Source organism: Felis catus, chromosome A2 (assembly GCF_018350175.1).
Source record: "Felis catus isolate Fca126 chromosome A2, F.catus_Fca126_mat1.0, whole genome shotgun sequence".
NCBI classification, from domain to species: Eukaryota; Metazoa; Chordata; class Mammalia; order Carnivora; family Felidae; genus Felis; species Felis catus.
The window spans coordinates 18105838-18133752 of NC_058369.1; the positions used below are offsets into that span (position 1 = coordinate 18105838).

The following is a 27915-nucleotide window of genomic DNA, read 5'->3' on the forward strand; positions in this document are numbered from 1 at the left end:
CAGCAAGGAGAGTTAAGTGGATATGGAACCAGGAGCAAGCCCCACTCTGCCATCAGACCCATTCACAGTAAAGGGCAACCAACCCATGACTGAGCAAAGTGGCTTCTAAGTTCTTCTGTTCTCCTTACCTCTTTCCCTCTGGAGTGAAGATATTTTTCAGCCACTCATATGTCATGAAATACATCCCACTGGCTGGAACATCTGTTAGCAGCAAGAAAGAGGTGAATTAAATGATATAAAATCCTCACAGATTTCTTGAATTTAGAAGAGTCAAGCTTGGCACTGGCCCCTTCAAGGCTCCCTGGGAAGGTCCTCAGCAGCACTTCTTATCTGCATTAACTCCTGTGCAGTAATTAGATGCCACTTTGGGGCAAGCACTAGTGTGAGTGAGCACAAACATGCATGACAACATTTCATCTTCAAAGCCCCTTCTGAGTAGTCCCCACTGACATGCCCACTCCAAGTTACAAGCACTGCTAGTCTCTGGCCTTCCTCCAAGCTACCATGTTAGGACAAGGATGAGGCTGTGTCTGCCTTTCCTACTGCCACCCCAGCAGAACATGCCTCTCGAAACCATGGTGAGCCCCAGTGTCCTTAAGTCATTCTTTCCTCCCACTCATCCCTCCAGCCATGATTTCTACCTACTTTCCAGTTCCCCTGTAACTGCCACTGTCTTAATACATCCTTGAGGGCCAGCCTGCCAGAAGGATGTTGGTTCCCCCTGCCCCCATCCTCATTTGTGTCCATGCTGGCTGGGGTGAGACTGCCTAAAACCAGGGCACACCATGCCAGCCTTCTCAGCCATAAGTGTGGTTTGCATGGTGCCAAAGCTAATCTGGGGACCCAGGTAAGACCCTCTGTGGCACATGCACCTCAGATGAGCCCCCAACCAAGGTGACCTCAGGTGGAGAACCTAAAAGGTTACCTCGCATGAGGGTGAGCACTGTCCCTTTGTAAATGCCTCGGATCCCAGACTCCTGATACAGCTTCTTTGCACAGTCCAAAGCCCCAGTGTATTTGGTTTCCCCTGAAGAAGCCTGAATCTGAAAGGGAGGGAAAAGTCATCAAAGTCAGCTGCAGCAACATCGAAGTCAATAGACTCAGCATGTTACAGAAGATTACAAGGTGAGTGTGGATGTGGTCATTAGGCATTAGACCAAGAAACACTTCACTGTCAAACTGACGGTTATTTGGAAAATAGAATATTGGTGGAAGTCACTAGGAAATAAAGCTAAATAAAAATATCACAAAGTATGCATATACTGACAAGAAAAAAAATCAACAGAAGAATTGGAAAATAAGTGGAGGAACCCTCAAATCCAAAAGCATTCCCAATAAAGCTAGTTGGAAGGTCTAGAAAGGAGACAAATACTTCAGTCATTCACTTATTCCTTCAACAAATATCCACTGAATACCAAACCCATTTCAAGCCCTCACTGATCAGGAAGCCTGGTTAAGGAAAGGTGAACAGGAAATGGCATTCAGAGTTCTAAGTCCTGGGATAGAAGTCCTATGCAGAGCCAGGGGAAGGCCAAGGAGAGGCCCCCATCCCAGCTTCAGGGATCCAGAGCCTAAGAGTCAAGAGCATGAGAAAGGCAGGCTGGGGTAATCCCAGAAAAGATCCGAGAGAAAGATCCCCATGCAAGATCCATAGGAAGTACAGAGTCAAAGGGAATCAACACACAGAGGCATCAACCAAAGAATAATTAAAGCTGGAGAGTTCGGCTTTAACAGTCCCAAGGAGAAACACTTACAAAATAAATATAGAAGTCCAATAACTTTCTTTGTCTTTTTTTACGTTTATTCACTTTTAAAAAAAAATTTTTTTTAACGTTTATTTATTTTTGAGACAGAGAGAGACAGAGCATGAACAGGGGAGGGGCACAGAGAGAGGGAGACACAGAATCTGAAACAGGCTCCAGGCTCTGAGCTGTCAGCACAGAGCCCGACGCGGGGCTCGAACTCACGGACCATGAGATCATGACCTGAGCCGAGGTCGGATGTTTATTTACTTTTGAGAGGAAGAGAGGGAGAGAGAACGTGTGCCTATGAGTGTGCACGAGCAGGGGAGGGGCAGAGAGAGAGGGGGACAGAGGATCCAAAGCAGGCTCCACACTGACAGTAGCAAGCCTGAGCCTGATGCATGGCTTGAACTCACGAACCATGAGATCAAGACCTGTGCCAAAGTCAGACACTCAACCGACACATATCCCAAGTCTAATAATTTTCTTACACACCAGCAATAACAAGTTGAAAATAATGGAAAATAATTCCATTCAAAATAGCAATAAAGGGGCACCAGGGTGACTCAGTCAGTTGAGTGCTGAACTCTTGATTTCGGCTCAGGTCATGATCCCAGGGTCATGGGATCAAGCCCCACATCAGGTTCTGTGCTGAATGTGACACCTGCTTAAGATTCTCCCTCCCTTAGGGGCACCTGGGTGGCTCAGTCGGTTGAGCGTCCAACTTCGGCTCAGGTCATGATCTCACGGCTCATGAGTTCAAGCCCCACGTCAGGCTCTGTGCTGACAGCTCGGAGCCTGGAGCCTGCTTTGGATTCTGTGTCTCCCCCTCTCTCTGCCCCTGCCCCATTTATGTTGTGTCTCTCTCTCAAAAATAAATAAACGTTAAAAATTTTTCTAAAAATAACAAAATAGCAATAAGATATATGCATATCAAGCAGTAATAGGATTTGCATAAATAAAACTCTAAAATATCTCTGGGGGACATAAAAGAAGAAATGAATAAAAAGTCATAATTTCTGATTTATTGGAAAGATCAATTTTTCTAAAAATAATAAATTTAAAACAATGTCAATCAAGTATCAATGGCTTTTTAAAATACAACTTCCCCAAATGATCTGGGCACATGTAGGCCTGGAATGTCTGAGGAATAGCAAGGAGACCCATGTGACCAGAGGACACTGGAGCTGACTCACAGTGACCTGGGAGGCCAAAGAGGATCAGTATGGAATTGACATATTACTATCAGAATCTTCTGTTTAGTGATGAAGGTGACCTGGGGCAATGTGACTGCAAATGGAGGGATGAGAAGGGATAGACTTGGCATCTGTTGAAAGCAAACTTGAACTATTCAACAGATGGGATATATACAGTGAGAAGGAGAGGAACCTAGCATGACTCCTGGGCTTTAGAGCTGAACAACTAGAAGGATGGTGTTGCCACAACTGAGTTGCAGAAGGTTGTAGGTGGAGCAGTTACTGGGAAAGACCAGGAGTTCGTTTTTTGCACACAGTGACTCTAAGGTGCCTATTAGTGTCCAAATGGAAATGTTGGATAAACTAGTCTGGAGTTGAGGAAAAGGCTGAGTTGGAAATACAAACCAAAGAATCATCAGCATATATATGGTGTTGAAAAATCATGAGAAAAGAAGAAATCATCAAGGAAATGTATGTAATAAGAATAAGCTCTGTGGAGCATGAACATTAAAAGATCAAGATGATGATGAATCAACAAAGGAGACCAAGAAGACCAGCCAAGTAGGTCAGAGGAAAATCGGAAGAGAAGCCAAGTGAAGATAGCTCTCTTTAATAAGAGGAGGGAATCAGCTGAGTCAAATTCTAATGATGGATCAAGAGAGACGAGGGCCAAGAACTGAACACTGGATTTAGTGCAAAGCTCACTGGTGACCTTGACAAAACTATTTTGTTGGAGTTGTGAGGTAAAAGCCAGACTAAAGTGGGTTTAACAATTAGGGAAGAGGAGCTAGAGACAATGAGTAAAAAATACAAACAAAAAAACCCAAAAACTTCTCAAAGAGTTTTGACATAAGGGGGAGCAAAGACATGAAGCACAGAAATTGATGTGGGAAATAGAACTTTGTATTTTCAAGGTGAAAATACAAGCATGTTTATACTTTTACTGCTAATGAGAACAATCTAGTGGAGTGCAAAAATTAATGTTGAAGGAAAAGAAAGAAGAACTGTTGAAGTGAGGTCTACGGATGGGTAAGAGGAGATAAGATCAAGCAAAGGCATGGGCCACCATCGGTGGAAACAAGCTGAGCAGCCGTGGATGTAGTAACAGGTGCCAAAAGGTGGATGGAGGTGGTGGAGGGCATCTGGTGAAGTCTTCTTCTGGTAGTTTCAGTTTTCTCAGTGAAATAGAAAGCCAAGTTATGTGCTGAGAGAGTGGAGATTTGAGAAGAGAGGAGAGGTATAAAGTAGTCACCCAGCAGGCAGAGGAGTGCAAGAGAAGAATACAGATAGAGATTGTCTCATCTAGGAGCAGAAAAGGACTTCAGGCACATTGGAAAAGGAAGAAGCCGTGATGGAAAAGACTGATGAACACGGTTACTGAAAATAAACATTTCCTTAGTTAAAATCAATATACAGACTTTGTTTCTAGGAAGTACTTTTCCCTATTCTTCCTGCTAAAGTGCAACAACAACAAAAAACCCTAGACGTTATTTTTATTTATTTTTTCAGTGCAGAAAAGGTGGTTTAATTAAAGCATGGGGACAGAACCCATGCGCAGAAAGAGCTGCCAAAAATCCTAGACGTTATTTAAAAATCTTTTTTCATGTTTTTTACTTATTTTTGAGAGAGAGAGAGAGACAGAGAGACAGAGAGACAGAGAGACAGAGTACGAGTAGGGGACGGGCAGAGTGACAGGGAGACACAGAATCCACAAAGCAGGTTCTAGGCTCTAAGCTGTCAGCACAGAGCCTGACGAGGGACTCGAACCCATGAACCACAAGATCATTACCTGAGCCAAAGTCGGACGCTTAACTGACTGAGCCACCCAGGTGCCCCTAGACATTATTTTTAAAACAAACATGAGAAGAGTCTGAAAGTTTGAAGAAAAAGGAAGACTGGCTAGGGACCTTCGAACTTGAGTAATGACATGGTGGTGAGTTCTTTGGATTTTCTTTTTGATATGTCTCCGACTTGAAGCTGAGGAAACTGGCAATCCAGGAACCCAAACAAACATAAACCAAAAAAAAAAAGCCTCAAGAAAAGCCTATGTTCTCTACACAAAGGACCAGGAAAGGGATAGCCTAGAAAGACAAAAATTTTTTAGGCAATAAACACTTTACTCCCAGCCATTCACCATAGGAAACAAAAAACAAAATATGGGCCTCACTCCTATCCACACCATCAAAGACCAAGTGGGGAGCTTAGACTTCCACCCTTGTAGGGCTGTAACAACATGCTGTCAGGGTGGAGTCAGAGAAGGCCAAGTAGGGAACTAGGACTTTCATCCCTGCCAGCCAGTAACAGCGCCCCTCTACGGGGTCAGTGGAGATGTTGGAACTCCCACACCCACCCAGCAGTAAAAAGAAGTGCCCCACCCTGCGATGCCAACAGAGGCTGAGTGGGGAACCTAGACTTCTACCCCCACCTGGTAGTAACAAAGCAGCATCTTTCCCTTTCCTGATAAAAAGTCAGAGAAAGCCAGCTAAAAGATAAAGTTTAAATAAGATCCACAGTTGCAACGTAATATAGAAATATCCAGGTCCCAACTGAAAATCATTCATCATGCCCCAAACCTGGTAGATCTCAAACTGAAAGGAAAAAGACAAACAACAGATGACAATACCAAGGTAACAGAGCCATTATTATTATCTGACAAAGAAAGATTTGTTTTGTTTCTTTGTTTTTGTTTTTTTAATCTGCCAAAGATTTTATTTTATTTTTTTTTAATTTTTTAATGTTTATTTATTTATTTATTTATTTTTAACATTTATTTATTTTTGAGACAGAGAGAGACAGAGCATGAGCAGGGGAGGGTCAGAGAGAGAGGAAGACACAGAATCCGAAACAGGCTCCAGGCTCTGAGCTGTCAGCCCAGAGCCCGATGCGAGGCTCGAACTCACGGACCGCAAGATCATGACCTGAGCCGAAGTCAGACGCCCAACTGACTGAGCCACCCAAGCGCCCTGATGTTTATTTATTTTTGAGACAATGTGAGAGACAGAGTGTGAGCAGGGGAGGGGCAGAGAGAGAGGGAGATATAGAATCTGAAGCAGGCTCCAGGCTCTGAGCTGTCAGCCCAGAGCCTGACGTGGGGCTCAAACTCACAAACTGTGAGATGGTGACCTGAGCCGAAGTTGGATGCTTAACCCACTGAGCCACTCAGGCACCCCATCTGCCAAAGATTTTAAAGCAGCCATGGGGAAAAAAAAATCCTTCAGTAAGTAATTATAAATATGCTTGAAACAGATGAAAATATAGAAAGCCACAGCACAGAAATAGAAGATATAAAGAAGAACTAAATGGAAACTGTATAATTGAAAAATGGAGGGGTACCTGGGTGGCTCAGTTGGTTAGGAGTCCAACTCTTTTTTTTTTTTTTTAAGTTTATTTATTTTGAGACAGACAGAGACAGCACGAGTGGTGGAGGGGCAGAGGGAGAAGGAGAATCCTGAGCAGGCTCTGCATAGTCAGTGCAGAGCCTGATGCGAGGCTCAAACCCACAAAACCATGAGATCATGACCTGAGCCAAAATCAAGAGTCACACACTCAACCAACTGAGCCACCCAAGCACCCCAGGAATCCAACTGTTGATCTCAGCTTAGGTCTTGATCTGAGGGTTGTGAGTTCAGGCCCCACATTGGGCTCCAAGCTGGGCATGGTGCCTCCTTAAAAATAATAAGAAGAAAATACATACATACATACATACATACATACATACATACATACATAAATAATACAACTGAAAAAGAAAAGAAAAACACAACTGAAATAAAAAGTTCAATGGATGGCTTGCTCCAGAGCAGAACAGAAGAGAGAAAAAAATCAGTGAACTGGAAGATAAAACAATGGAAAACCCAATCTGAACAGAAATAAAACAGACTAAAACAGACTGAACGGAACTCAAGGATCTGTGTGACTATAATAAAACAATCTAATATTTGTGGCCTCAGGGTCCCAGAAGGAGAGGAGAAAATAGGATGGGACTGAAAATGTACTCGAAGAAATAACTACTAAGAAGTTCCCAAAATGTTCCCAATGTGGCAAAACATAAACATATAGATTCAACAAGCTAAGCAAATACTAAACAGAATAAACCCAAATAAATCCATGCAATGACACATCACAAATTAACTTCTGAAATCTAATGACAAAGAAAAAAAAAATCTTAAGAGCAGCCAGAGGAAAATGACGCTTTAGCTAAACAATTTGAATGACAGCAGAAACCAGGATGATAGAAACAAATGGCACAGTATCTTTCAGGTACTGAAAGAAAAGAATTGTCAACCCAGAATCCAATGTCTAGCAAAAATATCCTTCAGGAATAAAGGGGAAATCAGGCATTCTTAGATGAAGGAAAACTGAGAGAATGTCAACAAAACATGACCTACCCCAAAAGAATAGCTGCCCCAAAAGAATGGGAAGTTCTCTACACAGAAAAGAAACAATGAAAGAAGGAACTCTGAAACATCAGGGAAGGAAGGAAGAACACAGTAAGCAAAATTATGGGATAGAGATAAAAAGGCCAATCTACCAAGAAGACACAGCAATTCAAAATGTGTATGTACCAAACAAAAAAAACCTACAAACTATGTATAGCAAAACTGATAGAATTGAAAGGAGAAACAAACAAACCCACAATTACAGTTGGAGATTTCAACTCCCTCTATCAACAAATTGGTAGAACAAAAAGACTGAAAATCACCAAGTATAAAGAAGAACTCAATACTATCAACCAAGAGGATCTAATCGACATTTATAGAACACTCCACCAAATGACAACAGATTACACATTCTTTCAAGTGCCCATGGACATAAGCCAAGGACATAAAACAAACCTCAAGAAATTTAAAAGATTTAAAATTTTTGTTTGCATTTATTTACTCATTTATTTTGAGAGAGAAAGAGAGGCAAAGAGAGAGAGAATCCCAAGCAGGCTCCATGCTGTCAGTGCAAAGCCCAACATGGGGCGCAAATTCACGAACTGTGAGATTATGACCTGAGCCAAAATCAAGAGTCAGATGCTTAACCGACTGAGCCACACAGGCACCCCTAAAGGTTTTAAATAATACAGAATACATTCTCTGATCACAATGGACTAAAAACTAGAAATCAATAATCTCCAACACTGTAAACCAAACAACACTCTTCTAAACAATTCAAAAAGGGGGCGCCTGGGTGGCTCAGTGGGTTAAGCGTCTGACTTCAGCTCAGGTCATGATCTCGAAGTTTGTGGGTTTGAGCCCTGTGTCGGGCTCTGTGCTGACATGACAGCTTGGAGCCTGGAGCCTGCTTCAGATTCTGTGTCTCCCTCTCTCTCTGCCCCTCCCCAGCTCACACTCTGTCTCTGTCTCTCTCAAAAATAAATAAACATTAGGAAATAATAATAATTCAAAAAGGAAGTCTCAAAGGAAATTAGAAAACACACTAAACTGACTGGCAATTAAAATATATCTAACTTTGGGATGCCTGGCTGTCTCAGTCAGAAAAGCACGTGAGTGCTGATCTCAGTCAGGGTTGTGGGTTTGAGTCCCATGTTGGATACAGAGATTACTTAAATAAATAAACTTATATATATAAATAAGTTTGTAAGACATAGCTAAAGTGCTGCTGAAATGAAACCGTATAACACTGACTGCATACATTAGAAAGGAGAAAAAGGCTCAAATCAACAATCTAATAAGCTCTCACCTCAAAAACCTCCCTAAGGGGCACCTGGATGGCTCAGTCAGCTAAGTGTTCCAACTGTGGCTCAGGTCATGATCTCACAGTTTGTGAGTTCAAGTCCTGCATTGGGCTCTCCACTGTCAGCGCACAGCCTGCTTCATATCCTCGGTCCCCCTGCTCCTTCTCTGCCCCTCCCCTGCTCATGCTCTCTCTTTCAAAAATAAACATTTGTAAAACAAAAACAAAGAAAAGCAAACTAAACCTACAACAAGCAAAAGGAAGTAAATAATAAAGATACAAGCAGAAACCAATGAAATTGAAAACAGAAAAATAGAGGAAATCAGTACAACAAAAAACTATTTTCTTGAAAGGATCAAAAAAATTAACAAACCTCTAGTGAGGCTGACAAAAAAGAGAGAGAAGTCACAAATTACTAATATCAGGAATAAAACAGAAGATACCACCACAGACCCTGTAGACATCAAAAGGATAATAAGGGAATACTACAAACAACTCTACACACAATTTAACAACATAGATGAGAAAACAAAAACATAAACTACCACAATTTGCCCAACATGAAATAATTTGAATAGCCTTATAACTATTAAGAAAATTGAATTCATAATTTTAAAACTCTTCTCTCCCAAATCCATAATTCATTATAAAATCCTAACAAAGGTTTAAAGAATTAACACCAATTCTACAATCTCTCTTAGAAAACAGAAAAGGGAGCACTTCCCAATTCATTTCATGAAATTAGTATTACCCTAATATCAAAACCGGATAAAACAATACAGGAAAAAAAATATGACAGACCTATATCTTTCATGATTGTACATGCAAAAATCTTTAACAAAACATAAGCAAATAGAATTCAGCAACATATAAAAAGAATTATACACCATGTCAACTTGGTGGGTTTATTCTAGCAATGCAAAGTTGGTTCAATATTTGAAAATTAATTGATGTAATCTACCATATTAACAAGTTAAAGAAAACTCACATGATCACATCAACCCATGCAGAAATAAAAAAAGTATTTGACAAAAGTCAATATCCATTCATGATAAAATTCTCAGAAAAAAGGGTAAAAGAAGGTAACTTCCTTAACCTCATAAAGAACATCTACAAAAAAAAAGTATATCTAACATATTTAACAATGAAATAGTGAATACTTCCCTGTAAGATTGGGAAGAAGGCAAAAATGTCCATTCTCGTCATTCAACATAGTACTGGAAGTTCTAGCCAGTGAAATAAGGAAATAAAAGTTAAACATATCAGAAATGAAGAAATAAAACTGTCTCTATTTGCAAATGGCATGACTTTCTACATAGAAAATCTCACAGATTGTATAAAAAAAATAATCCTAGAACTAATAAGGGATTCAGGAAGGTCACAGGACATAAGATTAACATATAAAAATCAATTGTGTTTCTATGAGCTAGCTAAGAACATGTAGATAACAAAATTAAACTTACAGTACCATTCCCAATGCCATTTTTAAAAAGATTTTATTTTTAATCTCTGTACCTAACACTTGGGCTTGAACTCACAACCCTGAGATCAAGAGTCACATGCTCTACCAACTGAGCCAGCCAGGCACCCCTACAATGCCATTTTTGAAAGTCAAAAAAAGAGAGAAGACTTAAATGTAAATTTAAAGAAACATGTACAGGATTTAGATGCTTAAAAGTACACAGTACTGATGAAAGAAATTAAAGTTCTAAATAAATGGAGAGACATACCATGTCCATGGATTGGAAGACTCAAAACAGTATCAATTTCATCCAAATTGACCTATAGATTTAACATATATCTCAGCAAAATTTTTCTCAATTTTCTATATTACCCTAAAGTTTATATGGAAATACAAAGCAATTAGAATAGCTAGAATAAGGTTGTTTTTTTTTTTTTTTAAGAATAAAGTGGGAGGGATCAGTCTACTCAATTTCAAGGCTTAGTACATGCCTATATTAATCAAGACTGTGTAGTATTAGTAAAAGGATAGACATATAGATCAATGGAAGGAAATACAGAACAAAGCAGTAGATCCACACAAATATGCCCAGTTGATTCTTTTTTAAGTTTATTATTTATTTGAGAGAGAGAGAGGGAGAGCATGAGCAGGGGAAGGGCAGAGAGAGAGAAAACAAAGGATTCTAAGAAGGCTCCACACTGTCAGCGCAGAGCCTGATGTAGGGCTCAAACTTGTGAACCGTGAGATCATGACCTGAGCCGAAACCAAGAGTCAGACGCTTAACTGCATGAGCCCACCCAGGTGCTGCTATGCTGAGTTGATTTTTAACATAATGTAAACAATTCAGTGAAGTAAGATAAGTCTTTTCAACAAGTGGCACTGATGCAATTGGACAGCCATAGGCAAATTTTTGTACATTATATACAAATTCATTCAAAATGGGGTCACATACTTAAATGTAAAATGTTAAACTATAAACAGAATTCTTAGGGACACCTGGGTAGCTCAGGCAGTTAAGCGTCTGACTTCAGCTCAGGTCATGATCTCAGTTCATGAGTTCGAGCCCCGCATCAGGCTCTGTGCTTATAGCTCAGAGCCTGGAGCCTGCTTTGGATTCTGTGTCTCCTTCCCTCTCTGACCCTGCCCTTCTCCTGCTTTGTCTCTGTCTTTTGTTTCTAAAAAAAAAAAAAAAAAAAAAATAGAATACTTAGAAAAAAGCACAGAAGAAAATCTGGGATCTCAGGCTAGGTAAAGAGACCCAATGCCTCAAATACCTAAAGTCCAATCCATAAAAGAAAAATTAACAAACCCAACTTTATTAAAATTAAAAATGTTTGCTCAAGGGGTTCCTGGATGGCTCAGTCAGTTGAGCATCTGACTCTTGGTTTTGACTCAGGTCATGATCTTATGGTTCATGAGTTCGAGCCTTGCACCGGGCTCTGAGCCTGTGTGGGATTCTCTCTCTCCCCCTCTCTCTGCCCCTTCCCCACACAGAGAGGGAGCACAAAATAAACATTAAAAAGAAAATGTTTGCTCAAGATACTCTGTTAAGAGGATGAAAAGCCAAAAAAAAAAAAAAAAAAAAAAAAAAAGAGGATGAAAAGCCAAACTATAAACTGAGAGAAAATATTTGCAAACCATGTATCTGTCAAACCACTAGTATCTATCTATCACTTCTCGACATTTTGGCTAAGATCAAGCATAGTATTTGTTCTTATTAGTTTAAACCACTGATATCTAGAATAAAGGACTCTAAAAACTCAACAGTAAAGAGGCACCTGGGTGGCTTAGACGGTTCAGTGGTTGAGCTTCCGACTCTTAATTTTGGCTCAGGTCATGATCCCAGGATTGTGTGATCAAGCCCCACATTGGGCTCTGTGCTGAGCGAGAAGCCTGCTTAAGATTCTCTCTCTCTCTCTCTCTCTCTCTCTCTCTCTCTCTCTCTCTCTCTCTCTCCCTTTGCCCCTCTCCCATGTTTGTTCTCTCTCTTTAAAAAAAAAAAAACAAAAAAAAAACCCTAAACATGCAACTACCATATGACTCAACAATTGTACTCCTGGGCATTTATCCCAGAGAAATGAAAACTTATTTTCTCAGCAAAACCTCTGAATACAAATGTTTATACCATCTTTATTCATAACAGCCCCAAACTGGAAACAACCCAGATGTCCTTCAATGGATGAAAAGTTAAACACACCATGGACTATTAAAGAGAAATGAATAATTCATACATGCAACAATCTGGTGAATCTCCAGAAAATTATGTTGAGTTAAAAATGCCAATCCAGGGGCGCCTGGGTGGCTCAGTCAATTAAGCATCCGACTTTGGCCCAGGTCATCATTTCAGTTTGTGAGTTCAAGTCCCACGTTGGACTTGTTGCTGTCAGTCAGTGCAGAGCCTGCTTCAGATCCTGTCTGTGCCCCACCCCTCCCCACCCCCGGTGTGTCCTTCCCCCTCCCCCAAAAAAGAATTCATAATTACAAAAAAAAATTGTTAAAGCCAATCCAAAAAGTTTACTTGAGAACTTTACTATAGTATGATTCCATTTATATAACATTCTTGAAATTATAAAATTATAGAAATGGAGTATAGACTCGTGGTTGCTGGGCCAGTTAAGAACTAGAGTGGGAGAAGGAAAATGGATGTGGCCATGGCAATGATGGAAATATTCTGTATCTTTACCATATCAATATCAATATGCTGGATGTAATATTGTTCTAGGGTTTTACAAGATGTTACCTTTATGGGAAAACTGGATAAAGGGTACGTGTGATCTCTCTGTATTATTATTTTTCCCTTTACATTATTTTTTACAAGTGCACATACATCTATAATTATCTCAAAATAAAAAGCTTAACTAAAAAATACACAAAATTGGAATAAAGCTTGCACTGTTAAAAGCTCAAAAAAATACACAAAATTAAATGACAAATGCAAACCATGTAAAAGACTTGCCACATACAGCAAGTAATTAACAACCTTAACAGGTCCAAAGCTTTTATAAGCCAAAAAAACAAACAAATGAGCAAAGAAAAATAGGTACTTCATAAAGAAACAATACAAACAACTAATATTCATCAGAGTAATTAACCTCACTATCATTTAAAAGCAAGAAAAATTGGGGTTCCTGGTGGCTCAGTTGGTTGAGTGACCGACTTCAGTTCAGGTCATGATCTTGTGGTTCATGAGTCCGAGCCCCACATCAGGCTGCCTGTCAATGCAGAGCCCACTTCAGATCCTCTGTCCCTCTCTCTCTGCCCCTTCCCACTTGTGCTCTCTCAAAAACAACCATTTAAAAAAATAAAAACACAAAAAAATTAAAACAATGCAAATTTTTCACCCATCAGACTGGCAGAGATTGTAAATTAGATGCTGCAGAGTTTCCTGGTCAGTGGGTGCTCCTGTATTATTGACTGAGAATAGAAAGGGATAGGCCTTTATAGGAGGGCCATTTGGTAATATGTTTTAAAAACTTTTTAAAGTATACACCTTTAGGGGGTGCCTGGGTGGCTGAGTTGGTTAAGCGTCCGACTCTTGATCTTGGCTCAGGTCATGATTTCATGGTTCATGGGATCAACCCCCATATTGAGCTCTATGCTGACAGTATGGAGACTGCTTGGGATTCTCTTTGTCTCTCTAGCTCTCTCCCTGTGCCCCCACCTCAAAATAAACAAAGTTTAAATAAATAAATAGATAAATAAATAAGTAAATGTACACACATTTAAACATACTAATTTCATGTCTGGACATTTATTCTAAGAAAATAATCAGGTATACATGGGGTGCCTGGGTGGCTCAGTCAGTTGAGCTTCCTACTTTGGCTCAGGTCAAGATCTCACAGTTAGTGGGTTGGAGTCCCACATTGGGCTCTGTGCTGACAGCAGGGGCCTGCTTCAGATCCTCTGTCTCCCTCTCACTCTGCCCCTCCCCTGCTCTCTCTCTCAAAAATAAATAAACATTAAAAAAAAGAAAAGAAAAGAATCAGATATACACACAAAAACTTATTTATAAAGATCTTCGCTATAGTATATAATTTGTCATGCCCCCAGATAAGGAATTATTGGGTAAATGACAGCCATGTAATGAAATAAGATACAGAACATGATGCTTGAGAAAAAACAACCACAGAAAATTAGGATACATCAAGTGAAAAAAGCTGGTTATAAAACTAATGCATTATGTGACCTCAATTTTATTTCAAAAGTTAACATTTCCTAACATACATGTTTACCAAAAAGGCTAGAAGAATTCACACAAAAACATACCAGTAGTTACCTCAGCGGGGTGGTATCATGGGTGATAAATACATTTTTTTCTTTGTGCTTCTCTGCATTATCAAAATTTTCTAGCAAGAATTATGTGTTAAATTACTTCAGCTATTAGAAGAAAACAGCAGTAACTTTTTTGTTTTAAAAGGAGCCTTTGTGGTAAGGCAGGAGACCAATTCACACCCTTGGCTGTCAATGAGCCAGGTACTCAAAGGGCACTGAGTCTTTGGGCAACTGGTAGAGACATAAGATACACAGGCAGAAGTAGCCTCCCTTCCACCTCTGAAGAAACACGGTTCACCTTTCAGAGTTGCTGAAGTACTGTTAATAAGAGTGGATAAGTCTAGAATGACACATCACAGGTGTGACATTTTGGTTGGTTTATTACACTGTCCTCGTTCTCGATTCTACTACGATTGCTTCCATGCTCTTGAAAACCTTGAAACTGCTTTGCACACCTGACCTGAAGCCTTTATAAAGGGTGAAAGGACATAAACATCCACACAAAATTGCATACTGAATGGAAAAAGCTAGCTGCCTCCCCCCAGATCACATTCCCCCACACCAGCTCATACTCTTACCTGTAGCAAGCACTTGATCCGTTCTCCAGGGGTCATAATTCCCGTGGTGAATACACCAGATAACATCCCAGCTGCAAATATTTGGGGGTAGCTGTATTGAAAACAAAAACCAGAGACAACCCCTGTGACTAACCACCCAGGACAGCAGCAATCCCAGCACGAAGGATGACTTTGTAAGAAAAAATAAGCACTTGGACCTGGCAGAAGCCCAGCAGAAATAAACCATATTTTGCACAAAAGCAAAGTTCTAGGTGTATTCTGAGGTCAAATTTTCCAGGGCAGAGGTCTCAGTACAAAGAGTAATATGAGCTTGGTCAAGAAGGCCACCTGCACACTCAGTTGGCCTCACCCACAGAAGCTTTATAGTGAGACATAGTTCCCTGCCTGGGCCTGTCATGCACAATGACTACAGATTAGTTTTTAGGCTTCACTGAGCCTTGACTCCCCATTTGTAAAACTCAGGGTTGTTGTGGAAAAAAAGCCTCCAACTCAAGATTTGGGTCTCAGTCAACCCCAGTTTCCCTCCAATCTCACTTCCTCTGGATCAGCAAGGGCCTGAGAACATTTTAAGCCAAGACTCAAGCGAGACAGCATCAAGGCTGGGGGGACAGTTGTGGCCATTTCCACAGGATGAAGGGCACCCAGGCCAATTGCAAAGAGTGTGCTGTTAAGATGCTGAAAAAGGCCCAGACAGGGATGGTACCCAGAGAGGCATGATGAGTTCTGTAGCCCTCTGGGCAGGGAATGATCCCTCAGCGGCCAGAGAGATGGATCCTCACCCTGGCCCCTACAGAATAAACCACACAAAGTATTTGGAGGTGAGGCTCCAGGTATCTAGAGCACACAGCTGTCTGTGCTACCTCTGGCATCTCCTTTTCTATTAGTAATACAAGGGTCACCAGGAGGCAATGGAGCACAAAGCTATAATTAACATCTCAACAGAGCCTCCACAATTTAAGAAAGGTTACTAAAAATCTTCAGTGACTTGCCAGAGCCTCAGGCCCCTCCTGACCCCAACCTCTGACAGTTGAGCCTTCAGCCAGGTCCCACTCAACAAGAGCCCAAGACCTGGAAAACAGATGTCAAACGGGGTAGAGAGACATCTACTGCAGTCCTTCCCTCTAGGTAGGGCATAAGTTTCAACAGCCCTGTTTTTGTTGTTGTTGTTTTATATTCTCACTCCAGGCAGGGCCCACACATATACCTCAGGCATGCAGACCTAGCACACAGGTTGGCTGTCGAACAGTCAAGAGATTTGCTTTCATGCACGGCCTCCTTCACAGACACAGTTCACACTGCTGTCTCCAAGAGGAGCCCTCTCAGCAACTGAAGTTCTCCTCAGGAGACCAACATGCTCTGTACTTTGCAGGATGCCCATACTCCAGGCCAGGCACATCCCCATCTCTTGGGAATAAGGACTTTTCCCTGAATGGGTTCTCTGTGTGTGCCCAGAGAACTCTTTAGACACTCTATGACTGCCTGGCCCATTCTGCCACTCCCCACCCCCACCCTAGGCTGGTATCTGTGAGTCTGAACCTTCTTGGGGATCCACTCCAAGATCCTGGTAATGCTCATTTCCATACTATCCTCAAATACCACTGCAGGGAGGGGAAACAAGGCAGGGCTGATGTCCAGAATTTAAAACATGGCAAGATTATACGAGTGGGGTCCTCAGTGTCTCAACCTTTGCTCAAGCAGGAAGTATTTCTTTGTATGCTGATGTGATTGTACAGGGAATACAACCCACAGGTCTAAGTACTAACAATGACCCCACTGGGGGTTTTAGTGCATGGCCCCAGTATAACTATGAGCTGGTACATGAGCTAGAATACCAGCTTCTCAGAGAAGACATGTGTCCCTGGGACATTTGGACTACTAACAGCCAAACACAGCTTCAAAAGGACCCCATACACATTCACATTTGTGGCCACCTGTGGCTATTTATAGAAGCTTGTCACATTCAGAGGGTCACAAGGACTCCAGAAATAGTTTCACATTATAAGCATCTCATCTACGTCCTAGACCCTTACTCAGCATGCTGTGGCCTGAAGTAGTGACAGAAAACAACCACACAGCACCCTGGGCTTCCTCCCTCAAACTCTTGGACCTAGGCCTGGCCAGCCTCTGTGGGATCTGTGCTGCCTGCAGCCCTTCCCAGGAGTTGTTGTCACCCTGCAAGTCTCACACTGAGGACATCTTATCATCCCATGTTTCCACTCTGAATCCCCCTGCATGCCAAGAAGCTGGTCTGATGAAAAGTACATCATAGTGAATATAGTCACTATGTAATAACTTTGTATGGTGACAGATGGGAACTACACTTACCATGTGAGCATTTCATAATGTATGTAATTGTTGAATTACTACATTATATACTTGAAACTAATATTATGTGTCAACTACACTTCAATTAAAAAGTTAAAAAGGTTTAATTAAAAAAAAATTGAGAGGCACCTGGGTGGCTCAATCAGTTAAGTGTCCAACTTCAGCTAAGGTCATTATCTCCTGGTTCATGAGTTCAAGCCCTGCGTCGGGCTCTGTGCTAACAGCTCAGAGCCTGGAGCCTGCTTTGGATTCTGTGTCTCCCTCTCTCTCTGCCCCTCCCCTGCTCATACACACACACTCTCTCTCTCTCAAAAACAAATAAACACTAAAAAAAAAAAAAAAAAAATTGAGAAACACCTGGGTGACTCAGTTGGTTAAGGGTCCTTCCCTTTTCCCAAGCAGGGGATGGAAGACAAGGCTGCTGTTGTCATTGCTGTAGCACTGGGGACTGTTCATGGCATTTTACATACTTTTTCACATTCAGACCTCTCAATGCTATGGGGTTGATATTACTAATATCCACAGTAAGTGATACTACTTCATAGAAGAAATTATGACAACCTGGTAGGGAAGATGGGGGAGGATTTGGGGTTGTTTTCTTTTTCCCTTTGGTTCACAGGGCAAAAGAAGCTCAAGTACCTCCCTCATGTGGAGCAACCAGGAGCCAGTGTTAGGGGTCCAGAGGGACAGCCACTCCCTATCTGCCAAGATTTTTCACTTTGACCCATGTCACACCACCAGGCGGAACAGCTTCAAGTGCTCCAGACCTGTAAGTACTCACCTGAGCACATCCTCTGGGCATTTCTGTTGCAGTTTCTTCCCCAAACCAAACCCAAAGAAGCACACAGCGAACATGGGGGTGACCCCAATGATGGGGGCAGCCATGCCCCGATATAGCCCCGTGATGCCCTGCAAGGAATCACAGAAACAGAAGCTGTTTATAGACACAAGTACCCTTTACACCGCTGAAACAGCAATGTACTGTGTCCTCTAAACTGTGGCTTCCTTCCTTCACCTCTTCTCCGAGTGAAGAGAACTTTCAAAAGGAAGAAAAACCCCTGGGAGCCTGGGTGGCTCAGTCGATTAAGTGTCCAATTCTTGGTTTCAGCTCAGGTCATGATGTCACAGTTCATGAGTTTGAGTCCTGCCTTGGGTTCTGTGCTGATGGTGCAGAGCCTGCTTTGGCATTCTCTCTCTCTCCTCCTGCATCTCTTTCTCTCTCTCTCTCAAAATAAATAAACTTAAGGGGCGCCTGGGTGGCGCAGTCGGTTAAGCGTCCGACTTCAGCCAGGTCACGATCTCGCGGTCCGGGAGTTCGAGCCCCGCGTCGGGCTCTGGGCTGATGGCTCAGAGCCTGGAGCCTGTTTCCGATTCTGTGTCTCCCTCTCTCTCTGCCCCTCCCCCATTCATGCTCTGTCTCTCTCTGTCCCAAAAATAAACAAACGTTGAAAAAAAAAATTTTTAAAATAAAAAATAAATTAAAAATAAATAAATAAATAAACTTTAAAAAAAAAAAAAAAGGAAGAAACCCCCAGAAATAGTTGTCCTTTTATACACTGCTGAAGAAACCAGAAACAGCTTTTATTCTGGAAAGCAATGTGGCAATATGCAGCATGCCCTTTCATCAGGAAATTCTGTGTCTAGAAGTTTATTCTAAGAAAATACTCAGAGATGTAAAAAGAGAATGACATTAGGCATTTATAAGCTCCCAAAATTTTGGAATAATCCAAAAAACTCCCAAATAGGAGATTAACAAGACAAATGATGGGAATTCACGGCCATTAAATCACACTGTAACATGAGAAGATGCTATTAAGTCTACTTAGAGACCACTAAAAAGGCAGGCTACAAGATAAGATGTATAATGTGATCTGACTTCCTCGGAGTGAGATGACAGGTAATTAAGAAATTTTTGTATTTTCCAAGTACTAAGATATAGGGTTTTTATTATTAGAAACAATAGTAAGACTGCACATCAATTTTCACTCATGTAGTTTGTGATAAAATCAACTATGCCAGTAGCCAATAAACAGACAAACAGATATCCCAACCAAATGAGGTTCGTAACCAAGGAAAAAGATTTGGGATCCAGGAGACCAAGGGTTGAGCCCAAGAGAGGTAAAGGAGGCTTCTGGGATGGCGTTGGGTACTGTGGGCCTGGAAAGAAGCCAGTCCACACAAGAGTATGAGGATAGAGGACCCCAGAAGGGAAGTTTCCCCCCCCCAAAAAAAAACAAAAAAAAACAAAGCAAAACAACTCACAGTGGAAGAACAGATTACAACTGTTTAGGCAGTGTGGAAAACCAAACAGAAAGGTACTCCACAGAGCTTTCTTAGGTACAAGATAACCAAGACAGCAATTCAAAGAAACACAAGCAAAAGAAACCGACACAATTATTTTACCTAACCTCAAGAAAAACAAAAAGTCACACAAGAAATAAAATGCGCATCATACTATATTACTTAAGAGGAAAAAAATATATAAAGTTGTAATCATGAAAACATTAAATTGAATTAAACCACAACATATGATAAAACTATACAGGCAGGGCAGAAAGGGCATAAAGAAATGTAAGACTAGGGGCACCTGGGTGGCTCAGTTGGTTAAGTGTGACTCTTGGTTTAGGCTCAGGTCACAATCTCACGGTTGGAGTTCAAGCCCTACATTGGGCTTTGTGCTGACAGCGCGGAGCCTGCTTGGGGTTCTCTCTCTCAGCCACTCCCCTGCGTGTGCGCATGTGTGTGCTTTTTCCTCTCTCTCAAAATAGATAAATAGGGGCACCTGGGTGGCTTAGTCTGTCAAGCATCTGACTTCAGCTCAGGTCATGATCTCGCGGTTTGTGAGTTTGGGCCCTGCATAGGGCTCTGTGCTGACAGCTCAGAGCCTGGAGCCCGCTTCAGATTCTGTGTTTCCCTCTCTTGCTGCCCCTCTTCCACTTGTGCTCTCTCTCTCAAAAATAAATAAACATTAAAAAAAAGTTTAATAAATATTTTTTAAAAAGCATTAAAAAAAATGTAAGACTTAAAATCATCTACCACAAATAGGTAGCTAACACATATAAAAAGTGTATTAAATATAGTTGTAAATGTATATTTTTTTAGGTAGAAACAGCATAAACAACTGGAAAAGCTGAAAAAAATTACCTATGGAGAAGAGGTGGATAAATCATTTTGCTACTTTGTTACAAGCCTTTCAGTAACAAACCCAAGTGCTTGTATCACTTTAATACAAAATAAGGAATAATTTTAAAAACAAATGTTATAGTTGCTCATTTTGTTTTACACTTTTTAAATTTAATTTTGTATTTTTAAAAATTTATATCCAAATTAGCATATAGCGCAACAATGATTTCAGGAGTAGATTCTTTAGTGCCCCTTACCCATTTACCCCATCCCCCCCCTCCCACAACCCCTCCTGTAACCCTGTTTGTTCTCCATGAGTCTCTTGTTTTGTCCCCCTCCCTGTTTTTATATTTTTGTTTCCCTTCCCTTATGTTCATCTGTTTTGTCTCTTAAAAGTCCTCATATGAGTGAAGTCATATGATTTTTGTCTTTCTCTGACTAACTTCACTTAGCATAATACCCTCCAGTTCCATCCATGTAGTTGCAAATGGCAAGATTTCATTCTTCTTGATTGCCGAGTAATACTCCATTGTATATATATACCACATCTTCTTTATCCGTTCATCCATCGATGGACATTTGGGCTCTTTCCATACTTTGGTTATTGTTGATAGTGTTGCTATAAACATGGGGGTGCAGGTGTCCCTTTGAAACAGCACACCTATATCCTTTGGATAAATGCCTAATAGTGCAATTGCTGGGTCATAGGGTAATTCTATTTTTAGTTTTTTGAGGAACCTCCATACTATTTTCCAGAGTGGCTGCACCAGCTTGCATTCCCACTTTTACATTTTTTTTTAACGTTTATTCATTTTTGAGAGCCAGCGAGAGACAAAGCACAAGTGGGGAAGGGGCAGAGAGAGAGAGGGAGACAGACAGACAGAAACTGAAGCAGGCTCCAGGCTCCAAGCTGTCAGCACAGAGTCCAACGTGGGGCTCAAACTCACGAACCGCGAGATCATGACCTAAGCCGAAGTCGGACGCTCAACCAACTGTGCCACCCAGGTGCCCCTATAGTTGCTGCTTAAGATAGAACCGCAAGAGAAATAGGGTGCTGCTCCACACCTGGAGAGTCCACGGACACAGGCTGGAGAACCTGTCTCTCTGCAGATCCTGGGCACTCACAACCAATCTTCTTTCCTGAACTAAAGGGGCACAACTATACCAGTCGGCACTCCTGGGTCCTGCAAAGGTCTAACATTGTCACACACTGTAAGCAGACTGTCTGAGGACAAAGTGCAAAGGCAGAAAACAGTAAAGAGTGAAGGGGGAAGAGAAGGTTCTGAGGAGGATCTACAAAAGCAGCATGTGACAAAGTCGTTCCAAAGCCTACAGCTCCCTGCTGGGGCTGAAAAGCATGTCCAAGTCCTAAGGGCCTAACTAAGCCCTTGCCTCCTGGTTAGCCTTCCTTCCACCATCCTGGCCCACCCACTTCCATGCAGCAGAGCCAAGACCTCTGGCAGTTTCAGAAAGCAGAGAGGTCAGTTTGGCACAGCAAAAACCAAGGATGTGCATGCATATGGACGAAGGAAACCTATTCAACCCTGCAGGGAGTTGGGTTTGTACAAGCCATTCTCACCAGGCCCCCATGACCCAGCACACTGCCAAGCCACTAAACAGATGCTCAGTGTTCCTTGACCAAGAGCATGTAAACCCTGCCTTTCTTCCACCAGTGCAGAGGATATGGGGCAGATCCAAAGCCTAAAGCCTCAATGGGACACCGATGAGACTCAGCTCTGGGAAGCACAGATGAAAGAAAGAATGCCTTAAAGAAAAAAAGGCAGCACCATCTTGGGCATGGATCCTGTGGGAACCCTGGGAACAACTTCTCCCCCAAGGCTTAATCCATCACTTAGCAGTCTCCCTTCTTTATCTGGGTGACACCTAAGCACCCTGAATTCTGCCTTTCAAATGAGAAAACCATTTTGTTAGCTTTAGTCATCCATATAAAACAGCAGCTGGAACCATCAAAGAGTCCAGAGCAACAACAGGAGGGCATGGGATGGCACAGTGAGAGAGCCGCAGCTGTGGGCTAGCCCTCCAACAGAAAGACACCCTATCCCCCCAGGGAAGCAACAAACCAACTCTGTGAATGTGGTCTTCTGAGTAAGAGGAATGCCCAACACCTAGATACCATACCTCTCTAACAAGTGTCTTCCGGAAACAGTCAAAGGTCCCAGAATACATGGGTGGCTGTCCAGGCAAACTTGGGGGCTGTGTCTGCAGTCGGACCTGAAACCAGAAGTTAAAACACAATCATCTCCCAGAAACAGAACTGCTTGCCAAACTCTGAACAGAGAATAGCTGTGCCTGTGTACATGTCTTTGGCACTTGCTTAACCCGCTAGATTCAGACTTCTCTTTCCTCCAATTTATTCAAACTCTGTACTCACATATCATTAGTAGCATGCCTTTTTTTCCCCTCATCTAGTCACTTCCACCACTTATTTCTTACCTAATGGATCCCACAATGACCCAATGGGATAGGTATTCCCAGTTTACAGATAAGAAGGCTGGGTTTACAGAGTTCAAGTGATATGCCAATAGTTATGACCAGCTTCCTATTTGTGGTGGCATGCTGGTGGTTAGGTAAGGCACTCCACAAAAGCATTCTGGAGTAAGGTGGATTTTTTAAATGTATTTAAAAATTTGTAAATTTATTGAGAGAGAAGTAGAGTGCAAGCTGGGGAGGGGCAGAAAGAGGAGAGATAGAATCCTAAGCAGGATCTGCACTGCCAGTGTGAGCCTGACATGGGGCTCAAATTCACGAACCATGAGAGCATGACCTGAGCTGAAATCAAGAGTTAACCAACTGAGGCACCCAGGCACCCCTGGTTAACCAACCGCTTAACCAACTGAGCCACCCAGGCACCCCTGGAGTAAGGTGGATTTAATCCCACTTCTTAGATTTTTTTTTTTTCCAACGTTTTTATTTATTTTTTGGGACAGAGAGAGACAGAGCATGAACGGGGGAGGGGCAGAGAGAGAGGGAGACACAGAATCGGAAACAGGCTCCAGGCTCCGAGCCATCAGCCCAGAGCCCGACGCGGGGCTCGAACTCACGGACCGCGAGATCGTGACCTGGCTGAAGTCGGACGCTTAACCGACTGTGCCACCCAGGCGCTCCTCTCCCACTTCTGCTGATCCTCATCCTTCTTGACCTTTTGATATATACAGTGCTTCAAAATGTCTCTTCTTGAAACCTCCCTTCTTAGAACTCCCTCCTTTGTCTCCTTTTCTACTCCGGGCATTCTTCAGGCTTAGCACCCTACCCATGTGGTCCATGATCCCATTCAGAAAACTCAGATTGCAGGGCTTCAGCTGCTACTCAGTGATGACTATCACTTGGCCATCTCCAGACCTTCTCTCCCATCCTAAGGGCTATACTTCCAACTTCCAAGTAAAGATCTCCCTACTCAAATCACCTCTGGAATCTCACCTTCCTGATGAATGTTCCATTTGTGCCAGAGCGACCTAGCTACCTCAGGATTTGAAACCATAGCATAACCTCTGACTACTTCCTATTGCTCTCCCTACTCTTACTGACATGGGCACCAAGTCTGTTGGAGTGGTCCTTCAAGATGCTTCCAGAATCCTAATTTCTTCCTCTGAGTCCTTTCCTAGGCCAATTCCTAACCCATTCTTACCCAGTATAGTGGTTTTCAATTATGTCCACTAATTCCTTGATGCTCTTTCCCCTTCAAATTTAAGTCCTAATTCACTCCCCTTGAATGTGGGCCAGACTCAGCCAACTTACTTCTATCAAGTAGAGTATGGTGGTATTGATGCTATATGACTTCCAAGGCTAGGTGATAAAAAGGCCAGCTTCTGCCTGGCTCTATCTCAGGTTATCTGCTTTGGGGGAAGTCAGTCACCATGTTATAAGGACACTCAAGTAGCTTAGAGAGGCCATGTATGGAAGAAAGAAGGCCTCCTGACAAGAGCCAGCACCAACTTGCCAGCATGTGAATGAACTACGTGGAAGCCAGTCCTTAAGATGAGTGTAGTCCCATACAACATCTTTTTTTTTTGGGGGGGGGGTGGGGGGAGGGCACTGTTTTGGGTAATTTAAGCAATTTAAGTAATCTCTACACCCAACGTGGTGTTCAAACTCAAGACCCAAAAATCAAGAGTCATATGCTCTAGCGATTGAGTCAGCCAGGCACCCTGGTTCAGTACTTTTTCTCAACAGCTTTTTAAGATATAATTTCCATACCATAAAATTCACCCTTTTAAAGTGCACAGTTCAATGGTTTTTAGTATTTTGAGTTGTGCAACCTTCATTACAATCAACTTAGAACATTTTCATCACCACAAAAAGAAACTCCACACCATTACTAGTTACTCTCTATTCCTTGCTCCTCTCAGCCCCTTGCAATCACTTATCTACTGTCTCTATAAGCTTGTCTAATATTTATTCATTAAGTCCTTTGCCCATTTTTCAATTGGGCTATTTGTCTTTTTATTGAGTTGCAAGAGTTCTTTATTCATCCTGGATGCCAGCCAACATCTGCAACCTCACAAACAACCCTAAGCCAGACTATCCACCTAAACTGCTCCCAAAACCCTGCCTCAGAAAGACTATGAGAGTTAATGAATGTTATTGTTTCGTGTCACTAAACTTTAGGGTAAGTTGTTATAATGCGATAGATAACTGATACATCCAGTTACTTCTGCAGTCTACTTCCTGGCTGTTTTTCCTGCTCAGAGTCCTTCTGCTTCCAAGTCCTTCTCATGGTGCTATCATACTAACCTTTTCAAAACACCATTTTCGCCCTGCTCTTCCTCTGTTTCTTTAGAATCTCTTATTCTTATATTTGTTAGGGCCTTACATGTCACAATAAGGAAATCACTTTCTAGGCAATGGAGAGTCCATGCAAGTCTGAGGAGTTTATAGGACAGAACAGTAGAAGTGTAAAACAGAACTGCTTGACATCTGAAATCCCTTTAATTGGCTTTCAGATCCTCCATAATCAGGCACAACCTCCCTAGCTCAGTAAGGAGGGAGAGATGGATCAAAACTTCTGAGCGATACCTTTCTGTGATTCTGTATAGATTTCACACCTGTTCCATCATGACGTCAACCATCCAAGCCAGCAAGAACATTAAAGTACTCCATGATTGATCTTATTTTACAGCCTGATTCCCACTGCCAAGCCAGTATCTGCCTTCACTTCTGCTCTTCCCCTGCCCAGAATGTCTGGGTTCTCCACTTCTCCAGTCAGAACTCAGCCTGCCCTTTACCACCTACCACACAGCCTTTCCAAGCTCCAACTCTGAAGTGCTGCAGTTCTTGCCTTCTTAGGCAACAGCTAGTCACCTTGGACCTCTGAAGGTGCCCCTAGGCCAGGCTTTGACTGGAACCCATGTGCCTCTCTGAGGTCAAAAGGACTGCAATCAGCAATTTGTGGTTTCAAGCTAAAAAGCGGCTTTTTGGGGCGCCTGGGTGGCACAGTCGGTTAAGCATCCGACTTCAGCCAGGTCACGATCTCACGGTCCGTGAGTTCGAGCCCAGCGTCAGGCTCTGGGCTGATGGCTCAGAGCCTGGAGCCTGCTTCCGATTCTGTGTCTCCCTCTCTCTCTGCCCCTCCCCCGTTCATGCTCTGTCTCTCTCTGTCCCAAAAATAAATAAACGTTGACAAAAAAAATTAAAAAAAAAAAAAAAAAAAAGCGGCTTTTTGGCTGTTAAAAATGCCAGGGAACATTTTCAGTCATTTACACTTTAGTACAGAGATCACTGAGCCCTTCCTGAGAGTAACATCTGTGGGGAAGAAGGGCAAGAGGATACAGAAGTAAGAGTAATACTTGTATAAGGCAGCAAGTGAGGGTTTTTTTTTTCTCAACGTTTATTTATTTTTGGGACAGAGAGAGACAGAGCATGAACGGGCGAGGGGCAGAGAGGGAGACACAGAATTGGAAACAGGCTCCAGGCTCTGAGCCATCAGCCCAGAGCCCGAAGCGGGGCTCGAACTCACGGACCGCGAGATCGTGACCTGGCTGAAGTCGGACGCTTAACCGACTGCGCCACCCAGGCGCCCCAGCAAGTGAGGGTTTTAAGAGAGGTCCCAAATGCCTCGAACTTACAAGATATCTGGCTACATGGATCAAGTGTAGGAAGAGAGGCCAGACAATTCTCTCATACTAGTCTTAAGTCCCCTACACAGACTTCCCACCCTGTAAGACTCTTGTTGGCTCCCCACAGGCCCACCCTGGACACGATCTGTCAATTTCCTCCAAATGTGTGTCCAGAAATAAGGGTAGAAAACTAGGATGAAGTTCTGAATGCTAAGTCACAGGGCATGGACTTTGGTCTCCAGGCAGGTCTTGCTGAATGTGCTGCAGGGGAAAGAATTGAAGCTAGATGTGAGGAAGACCAGCGAACAAGCCCTAATGAGTTTCCTCCTTCCCAAAGCCTCAGTTTGACCATGGCTTCCTCACCTGGGAGTTGTCAGGATCAACGCGGCCCTGGGCGAAGTCAGTCACCTGCTTTTCTTGGAAGGAGCTTATCCCCTGAGGATATGATCACTTCCCACCGGAGGCCTATCAGGCTTATGTGAGGTGATAGGCTGAAGACGGCCAACCTCCTCTCTGGGGTGGGAAAGTGAGAAGGAAATGATGGGGGCACTTTGGCCCCATAGGAATGTGTCAAAAGACATCTCTAGAATAATTGTACCTCTGTCTAGCTCTCTTTCTGAGGAGGGCTTTAACAGGTGACCTGTTTCAATCCTGCTGGTGATGTTGTAAGGTTTGCTGCAATCAGAGCTTTGGGCAGGTGCTTTTTCTTTCCTATCCCCAAAGAGGTGGCGCAATGCCGGACCGAGAACTTTAAATCAGAGCCCTTGGTGGACGGTTAGAGTCTGCTCCCTCTGCGCTGTATGACTCTTTGAGGAGGGAAGAACAGCTTCTCTGCGACCCCCAAAAAGAACGAAAGGGAGATTCCCTGGACTTCTCACGGAAGCTCCCACAGGCCCCGCTTCTGCCCCGGGCTGCGCCTCGTGGGAGACGCTGCTTTCTGCGCCTGGCCGGGGCCTCCTCCCCCCAGCCCGCGCGCGCCCCAGTCTCCTCGCACCTTGACGGTGTCCAGCGGGTGCCCCACAAACACGAGGCACATGCCGCCAAAGCCGCCGGCCAGCAGGTTCTTGAGTGGGCTGATAGGCTTCGCCTCGTCTGCCATGGTCCGTCCGTCTGGCCGGCACTGTGTCAGTCTGTTCCGGGCCTGCCCTGCTCCACTGCACCAGCCGCAGCGCTGGCACCGCCGACCTTTCACCCACTTTCGCGTGGGCGGGGCAGGAGCCCGGGGCAGCCCAAGCTGCCCAGTCCGTCTTCCGCTGGGGGGCGGCTTCCGGCCGATGTCCCGCCCCTCTGTAGGCGTGGTTTGAGGTAGCAGAGCTGGCCCTGACCCCTTCAGGGCTAGGTTGGAAGTGCAGACGGTTAGCTTTACCCCTCCCGAAAGTCTTCCCAGACTTCAATGTTTTCTCCTCTACGCGTCGCATTACTCCGCAGAAGCTGACCGCGTTCGGCTTAGTGCCAGGCACC

General features: G+C 43.0%; 1 protein-coding gene, 1 long non-coding RNA gene and 1 pseudogene across 2 annotated transcripts in view; 1 reads left to right on the forward strand and 2 right to left on the reverse strand.

The window, feature by feature from the left end:
* SLC25A20 (solute carrier family 25 member 20) overlaps positions 1-27702 on the reverse strand; it is a 29967-nt gene extending 2265 nt beyond the window's left edge. Inside the window, exons 1-6 of the mRNA XM_003982205.6 lie at positions 27449-27702; positions 22520-22612; positions 18039-18166; positions 14933-15023; positions 926-1043; positions 129-201 (exon numbers count right to left, since the gene is read on the reverse strand). Of these exons, the coding sequence (XP_003982254.1) occupies positions 129-201; positions 926-1043; positions 14933-15023; positions 18039-18166; positions 22520-22612; positions 27449-27553 (608 nt within the window). The 5' untranslated portion in view covers positions 27554-27702. The remainder of the gene's footprint in view (positions 1-128; positions 202-925; positions 1044-14932; positions 15024-18038; positions 18167-22519; positions 22613-27448) is intronic.
* LOC111559667 lies at positions 11752-11847 on the forward strand (annotated as a pseudogene).
* Positions 26065-27441, reverse strand: LOC123383141. The gene is made up of 2 exons (XR_006592554.1): positions 26818-27441; positions 26065-26715 (listed from the first exon to the last, which is right to left on the reverse strand). It is a non-coding gene; the product is annotated as an uncharacterized LOC123383141 (long non-coding RNA).
* Positions 27703-27915: the final 213 nt, after the last annotated feature.